Raw genomic sequence first — 8,669 nt, 5'->3', positions numbered from 1 at the left:
CAGTCTCCCTCACATCTTCTTCCCCACAGGGTGAAGATGTCAGTTAGCCCTGGGGGGGGGGGTTTCCAACTGAAGCAGGCCCCGATGGTGCCTGCCTGCTCCAGTCTCCCTCGCATCGTCTTCCCCACAGGGTGAAGATGTCAGTTAGCCCTGGGGGGGGGGGGGTTCCAACCGAACCAGGCCCCGATGGTGCCTGCCTGCTCCAGTCTCCCTCGCATTTCTTCCCCACAGGGTGAAGATGTCAGTTAGCCCTGGGGGGGGGGGGTTCCAACTGAAGCAGGCCCCGATGGTGCCTGCCTGCTCCAGTCTCCCTCGCATCTTCTTCCCCACATGGTGAAGATGGCAGTTAGCCCTGTGGGGGGGGGGGGTCCAACTGAAGCAGGCTCCGATGGTGCCTGCCTGCTCCAGTCTCCCTCACATCTTCTTCCCCACAGGGTGAAGATGGCAGTTAGCCCTGTGGGGGGGGGGGGGTCCAACTGAAGCAGGCTCCGATGGTGCCTGCCTGCTCCAGTCTCCCTCGCATCTTCTTCCCCACAGGGTGAAGATGTCAGTTAGCCCTGTGGGGGGGGGTGTTTCCAACCGAAGCAGGCCCCGATGGTGCCTGCCTGCTCCAGTCTCCCTCACATCTTCTTCCCCACAGGGTGAAGATGTCAGTTAGCCCTGTGGGGGGGGGGGGTTTCCAACTGAAGCAGGCCCCGATGGTGCCTGCCTGCTCCAGTCTCCCTCGCATCTTCTTCCCCACAGGGTGAAGATGGCAGTTAGCCCTGTGGGGGGGGGGGGGGTTCCAACTGAAGCAGGCCCCGATGGTGCCTGCCTGCTCCAGTCTCCCTCACATCTTTTAACCATGATAATGTGCATATTCGCAGTTGGGATTTACCACGACTTTTAGGTCAACACCTGAGTTTGCACCGCGTTATGGTTATATGTCCTTGGGAGAGTTTGACATGTGGGCGGAGCTTTGAGGGTAGGACAATCTGATTGGTCGATTTCCTGCCTTCCCACCTATCTGCTGCCTCATCCCTTTGCACTATTTTTTGGTTGAACTATGTGATGCTACGGAGCTCCGCAGAAACAAAGAAGGGGAAACAGGCAGCCATCCGCCTCTGCTGCCTCGTTACTTTCCTCCTGCTCCCATTTTGCTGTTTTGACAGGTCTCCTCTCATTCCCTCCCCTCCCCTCTCAACTATTTATTTTTATTCCTTCTCTTCTCTTTTCCTTGCATTCATTCCTCTCTCTGTGTGTGTGTGTGTGTATGTGTGTGTGTGTGCAAGCAAGCGCCTGGCTTGTTACCACCCACTGCACGCTCTCTCCTGTGGACGAGGTGTTTCTATACAAACTTCAGCATTCAGTTGTCATATTAACTATTACACAGAGTAATGACTGAAATCGTCAAAAGAAGAGGGAGCTTCGAGAGACCTCTTTCTCTCCTCCTCCCTCCACGCACCCACCTCTCGCGCCTCTTTCCTTGTCCTCCTTCTTTTCTGCCTGCTCAAAGATTCAGCAAAAAAGAATCAGAAAGAAAAGTGGGGGACACCCTTTGCCACAAAGCACTAATTGGGTTCCAGAAAATACCCTGACAAGGCATGGAAGATAGGTTTCATAAAATCCCACAATTGTGAAGGGGGGAATAACCACTGAACAGACCCCACGGTTCCTACCCCCGAAAAAACCCCTCTCTTGCTGAGCAAAAAATAGAGTGATTTTTGAATACTCGCCTGATAATGAATGCTATACCCAGCAGAGAGAGACACACACACAGAGAGAGAGAAGGAGAAAGAACGCTTTCTCAGGTACCCGTTTCCCTCGAATTATCCCCATAGCGTAAAGCTGTCATTGTTGTTGGCGGTGGTGCTCCTAAGATCCTTTACATACCAGGAAAAGGGTTTAAGGGGGAGAAATGTAAAAACTCATAAAAAATCAACGGATGACCCAATCCAATTCAAATTTGGCATGCTGAAAGCCCTCCTTAATATCTATTACTCTGCCAATTTTGATGTCTTTATCTTTAAAACTTTCACAGATGTAAGAATTTGTTTAATTTGTAGTTTAAACATATCAAATCATCCTTGGAGAACAACAAATGATTCACTCTTAAAGGGGTAATAAAATACAACACTTCTTTTGGCCAAGAAGCACAATTAAGGCAGGATGTATGGGAGTGCTTCATCGTCAAAGCAGATTATAAGCTGGAAAACTTCGGAGTCCTTTGCATGCAATTCGCAGTGATTGCACAGTATAACCCTGGTGTGATGAAACTAAGGGCCTTGCTAGACGAGGCGTTAGCGCACTGTGAGGCCCGGTTTCCCTGCTGTGCGTCCAGATGACGCACAGGGGAATCCGGGCCCAGGCCGCGCTGAGACCTCCCTTAACGCGCCATAAGCGAATTTGCTTATGGAGTGCCTTCTCCACAGCCCCGGCCTGAGGCCGGGGCTGTGGAACGTCTAGCGAGGTCCGTGGCTTTTTGCGGCCACTCGCTTACTCGCGAGTAGCCAGGAAAAGCCATGGACTGGGCACAGTACTCATACGAGCGCTGTGCCCATCGGCCCGGGGGGGGGGGGGGAAGAGAGGGGCAGGGGGAAGGCTGGACCCGGCAGGAGAGGGGGAGAGCAGGCATCGGGGATGGCAAGGGGGGAGGGCGGGTGAGAGAGAGAGCGCCGGGCGCCGTCGCCCAAACGAGCAGGCAAGCGCCGTCGCCAAGGCAAGGCCGGGGACGGGGGGGGCTTCGTTTTTAAAAAAAATGGACTTACCTAGTCCGGAGTCTTCGGGCTGCACGTGGCCCCTTTAAACTTAAAAAAAAATGGTGGACGCTGCAGGGATCCCGACGTCCCTGCGCGTCCCGCGTCTGAAAGCCGGGGCGGCGCGCGCTAATGTCAGCGCGCCATCGCCCCGCCTCCAGGCCGGCTCAGCCGGCCTGGTCTAGCAAGGCCCTAAGAGAGAGAAAATGCCCTGTGTATTGTAAGTTTCCTTTTCTGTGTATTGTAAGTTTTCATCCTCCTCTGCTGCCTCGTACAGGAGATAAATCGCTGTTGCTGCTGCAATCTGATGCTCTTTACTTACATTCGAATCAACGAAAAATTGGGTTTATATTTAACGAGGAGCGATCCTGCTGTCGTATAGACAAGGGCTTGGACTTCAACCACCATCAGCTCCAGCCAGCATGATAAATAGTCAGGAATTCTGGGAGCTTTAAGGTGGATTCCTGCATTGAACAGGAGGTTGGACTCGATGGCCTTATAGGCCCCTTCCAACTCTACTATTCTATGAGTTGTTGTCCAAAACAACTTGAGTGCACCAGGTTGGGGAAGGCTCGTCTAACTACTATACTGTAACGCATCTATTAAAGGCAGAGCAGCCTTGCCTGGGAAATGGTAGCAATCTCTTCCAATCATCACTTCCCCATTTTGTGCCTCTTTTGTTGGTCAAACCACTCAGCTGTGGCACCCGTGCTCACGGGCTGCACCTGATTCAAAACCCAAGGGGCTGCCCTGTCACAACTGCATTTACATGGACAGGAAACAGGCAGTGACAGAGAAAGGCCTCAACACTTCCAGTTTTTCAAAAGAAAGAAGACAGAAGTGAGGGCTGGTTGTTTTTTAGTTTTTTTCACAAGGGCACGCCTGAGCTGAGGTACAGTGCTCAAGTGTTTGTATTTGACTGGCAATGGCGGCTTCTCTGTTCCAGCTCTGTGGGGTGTTTTGGACTACACTGGGGCTCTTCCTTGTTGTCACAGGTATGTTTTTTTCCATCTTATCTGTTCCTTCATCCAAGTGGGTCTGTCAGTTTATATTCACAACAGGATAGTAATTTGTGGGCTGATTTATCTCAGGGCTAGGGATTAACTTCTAAAACGAGAGGAGCTGGGGCTCAAACCCACCTGGAAGTTCCTGCTCTCTAACTGCAAGCGACGGCTGGCTCCATTTACTCAGTGAGGTAAGCTACATGCTGGAGAGGGAGAGAAGGGCAAAGCAAGGAAACCAAGCCAAACCAAGAGGCAGCATTGGGGGGCTGGGCTGGTGCTGGAAAGTTCCAACTGGAATTAAAAGGGAGGTCATTCCAAGTTAGAGAGTTGACCTCCTGCAGGTGTGATAAGCCCTGGCACTTTTCATTCCTAAAATTAAGTTCTAGAAAATAGGGGTGTGTTTTCGAACTTGTCTTATATAGAGTCTGACCACTGATCTGTCTGGGCCAGTGTTGACTCCTCTGGTTGTTGATGGGGCCTGGGCCAGCTGGGGCCTTGGGCAGGGTTTTCCCTGCCCTCCTTTTTGCCCCGGCAGTGCCTAGGATAGAATCTGGGACTTTTTGCTTCAGAGTTGGGCTCCTCTTCCTCACCCCAATAGTCATTCATAGAAACAGGAAAGGGGGGGTTGTGTGCAGTGATGTGTATCAGCAAAGAATGCAACGCTTCCTGCCCACCTGCTTTGAATGTGGGGGTGAAATGTCAGCACTTTGTATCTAAAAGAAGAAGCCCCGTGGCAAGACTGCTTGGGAAGGAGAAACTAACAGCCTGCTTTGGAGCTCTCTCCGAGGCTAAACCAGGGAACTGATTGTGGAGTGAGCCCTGTTCAGCCAGCCAGGGTTGCCTGAAGCAAAAGGGAACAGGGCTCCTGCACTTTCAGTAGTTTTGTAGAAAGAAGAGGGAATTTCAGCAGGTGGGTCGGCTGTCATGCACCTGCTGAAATCCCGTCTTCTACACAACTATAAGACCTGCAGGAGCTCTGTCCTCTTTTGCATCTGGCTACCCTAAACCCAGCTCAGATTAAGTCCAAATTGAAAGACAGAAAATTTTAAATCAACATTTTTCTCCCTCTTTGCCTCTAAAGAGCTTGAGGTGGCAAACATGGTCATCTATAAGTTTTGTAGCTGAAGACTACAATCCCATATGCACTTACCTGGGAGTAAGTCTCATTGAATTCAATGGGATTTACTTCTGCGTAGACATTGTACTGTAAGGCTGTACCCATCTTACCTGGGAGTAAGCCCTGTTGAACTCAATGCAGCTTACTTCAGAGCAGACATGCATAGGACTGGGTTGTAAGACTAGTGCACTAACTACTACATGACTGGATGTTTGCATTTTTGTATTTGAGCTTTGGATAAATAGAATGTATTTATATTCCAGTGTTATACTAAAAATGTATGCCAATAGCATCAACAAATAACAAGAAGAAAAAGGCAGAACATTATTATTGCTTTTCACATTGCAATGCTGTACAAATGGTCAAGAATTAAAACAATATATTAGGAAAACAAAGAGGAATTGTTCAGAGTCTTGGGTGTGACAAACTCTGGGCTCTTACTCAATATGCAAATGAAGTTGACACCCAAATGTGGGTAAATGAAGTTCTAGATTGGACAGAGTTTTACTTTTACTTGTCCAACTCTTTTAGTATCTTTTAATAGTTTTAGAAAACTTCTAAGCCACATAGGGTTCTTCATTAGGCGAAGCTGTTTGGAACAAAGCAAGTTACTGATTGCATAATGACTGTATGAATCCAAGCCTAATATCCAATTTCTGTGACAGATTTAAAATTTGGATTCATAGGAACTATTTACCCACTGGAATAGTTCTATGGGAATCCATGAAGGATCTAGTCTTCTGCCTAAACTTGATGACATCTAACAGCCAAATCTTGCTAGTTGTGTCTTTGTTCTGTTTTTTCTCCTGCCAGAGCTCCTTGGCCTCTAACGGGAGCATGGCAAGTAGGCATTCAATAGGGTCCTATTGCAGCAACTTCATATGGGGAAATCTTCACCTGTTGACTTTCTGCTTGTCAGCAGGGTGGAAAGCACAGGAGCCCTGTCAAAACTCTATTCTGTCCCTTCCTCTAAAGCCTTTGTCCATAAGCTAGCCTTTTCTTGTCACTCCTTCCCCTGCTGTTTTATCTCCCTTTTACAATTGATTTACAATTGATTTATCCTCTGGGCAGCCTTCTCCTAAAGAGCCTGTCTCGATGAGGGGCTTGTCTCGGGGTGGATCCACAGAGGCAGCAGGTCATTTATATGACACAGCCGCCATCACGGAGCAGTCCGGAGGCATTCCCCTGAAGCTTCGCTTTTAAAAAGTCGGGCAGTTAACGCGACTTTTTCCATGCCAGCCATGTGCAGACGCGCATCTCCCGTCTATCCCCATCCTCTGGCTTTGCACCGAAGGCATGGCCCAGCCACTGGCAAACCCTGATTGGTTGCCATCAGCTGCAACAGGGGAAGGGCATGGTGCAGGAGCCAAATGGCCACTGGGCCGCCTACATGGGCCCGCAGAGCAGCGCAGTTAAAGCAAAAGCAAAAAACCTGGAGCCAAGCAAGGCACACCAGGACAGGTGGGAGGGGGTGGCTGAGCAAGCCAACGGGCCGCTGGGCTGCCTCCGTACCTCTGCACTTTAAAACAAAACCATGAGAAAAAATGGAGTGAGGAGCTGACCTCCCGCTCCACGACTCCTTTCTTTTTGGTGCAGGGAGAAGGAGGGGAACAACGGGGGGTGGGGGGGATGGAGGAGGCAGGCCCAGTGAGCCAAATGGCCACTGGGCTGCCTCCTTGGGTCTGTGCATTAAAGGATTTTGTTTAAAAACACCGGAGGGAGGGGCTGACCTCCCCCTTCCACGACTCCTTTATTTTCTGCCACAGGAAGGAGGAGGGAAACAATGGTGGTGGAGGAACTGGGTGCTAGCGGTGGTGGTGGGGGCCCATGAGGTTCAAAACCCCACATTTGCACTCCTTTCTGTGGGTATTACCTTGGAGGAACGCAAGTCATCAAGCTTCTAGTTACTAGGCTGTATCTATATTTAGTCATACTTAGTATGGACCCATTGAAATCAATGGGACTTAAATTAGTCATAACTCACAAATACTATTGATCTCAATGGGTTTACTCAAAGTATGGTTAAATCTGGATAAAAACCCTCATTGTTAAATCCTTTCCATCTCGCTTCCCTTTATGAGGGGTCAGAGTACATGACAGCTATTTTATTAACATCATTACATACACTAATTGCAAACTGAATTCTATGAGTGCCAGTCCTTCTGTAGCCAAAACAGTACCACTCATGCACAAGAGGGAGGTATTAACAGCCCTGTGAAAGCTCTGAGATTTGCAGAAGATCAAAAAATCTTTACAGAAAAAGCCCTGACGTGGGGTGGGGTGACAGCCCTGTAAGGACTGACCATGATCAGTGGCCATAGAATTCTGTCTGGCGGTTGGAGGAGGGTGGGGGAGGAAGCCAGGAGGGGAAGGAGAATGGAACAGGATGGAATCTGGAACCGGGAGCACGCTCCACATAGCAACCTTATGTACTTCCATTTCCTCTCCTCTCTTTCCTGCCAACCACCTTTCTCATCCCTGGCCTGACTTTGTGCCTTTTACCCTGCTGTTCCCCAGAAACTTGTTCATCAAGCCATTTCAATTTTCTCCTTCATCCATTCTTACATTTTTCAAATCGCTCCATTTTGGATTTTAATCTCAAAACTTGCTCACAAAATGTAGGCATTATTAGCATAATAATTCAAAATTAACCTGTTCTGGTTGAATGAAAGTAAAAGGACTATTGAAATCTATACTCAATATTGTCTGTTATTGCCTGACATTGCATAGCAGCAGTCAAAAATTGTTAGACACTGACTGATCCTGCCAAATACTGATTGCTTGCTACTACAGCATACTACCAGTCAAATACTGCTGAGTGTTAACAGTGACTACAACATTTTTTAATGTTAAATTCTTACACACCCAAAAAATACAAAAAAAAAATTGCCATCAAAATTTACAGCAGTGAATTTTGGGGAGGCGTTATTTGAGATTTATTTATTTATTTAAAATACTTTCTTATGCAACCTTTCAGAATGGTGTACAAAAAGAATGATAGCACAACTAAATATAAAAACCATGTGAAAACTAAGACTATACTTCAATTCTAGCTGAACGTGTAAACCGGTCCATTTTTCAGAGAGCCTCTTCTCTTCCTCCAGATATAAATACCACAAAAAGCAACACTCTTCCGTAGTCAGGTAAATAAGCATTCTCAAGACAATGTCCTTTTTTTATAGCCAATTTCACAACAGATGCTTAAGTGGTTTTCTTACATTTTCTGTTCTGAAATTCCCCTGCAAAATCTTGGTTAATTAGAATAAATTCACTTTTCATATTAGCTGTTTCCTGCTTCTTGTTCTTCAAGAACAGTCGTTGCAAGAGATGATATTCCAGGATAAGGATTTTCTTGGGCATTGCTCGTGAAATCACCTCTCAGTTTTGTTGTGATCATATCTGTGGAATTCTCTAGAATTGTCATTTCTGGATAGATTTGAGTGGGTGGTGTGTCATACAAAGGAATCCTATACTCCTAGCTTCTGTACGGATCAACCAGCCCTCCTCATTGCAGCCCACTGGGCCAACCCCCTCTCCCGGTTGCACGATGGGCCAGCCCTGCCAGAAAGCATCTCAGCAGAACCGAAAGGCCTGCCCACCCCTCAAAGTCAAGGGAACCTGGTGGCATTTTAGCAGATAAGCTGGCATATACATACAGTCGTGTGAAAAAGAAAGTACACCCTCTTGGAATTGTATGATTTTACATATCAGGACATAATAACAATCATCTGTTCCTTAGCAGGTCTAAAAATTAGGTAAATACAACCTCAGATGAACAACAACACATGACATATTACACCGTGTCATGGTTTA

The 8,669-nt window shown here is 47.7% G+C and overlaps 1 protein-coding gene across 1 annotated transcript in view; it reads left to right on the top strand.

Annotated features, from left to right (window-relative positions):
* The first annotated feature begins 3,618 nt into the window (after positions 1-3,618).
* CD79B (CD79b molecule) overlaps positions 3,619-8,669 on the top strand; it is a 29,764-nt gene continuing 24,713 nt past the window's right edge. The window contains exon 1 of the mRNA XM_063116801.1: positions 3,619-3,730. Coding sequence (XP_062972871.1) covers positions 3,661-3,730 — 70 coding nt within the window. The 5' untranslated portion in view covers positions 3,619-3,660. The remainder of the gene's footprint in view (positions 3,731-8,669) is intronic.

This window comes from Elgaria multicarinata, chromosome 1 (genome assembly GCF_023053635.1).
Source record: "Elgaria multicarinata webbii isolate HBS135686 ecotype San Diego chromosome 1, rElgMul1.1.pri, whole genome shotgun sequence".
Classification (NCBI taxonomy): domain Eukaryota; kingdom Metazoa; phylum Chordata; class Lepidosauria; order Squamata; family Anguidae; genus Elgaria; species Elgaria multicarinata.
Note: the sequence above shows the minus strand (reverse complement) of the source record. Positions and strands in the feature narration are given on the sequence as shown.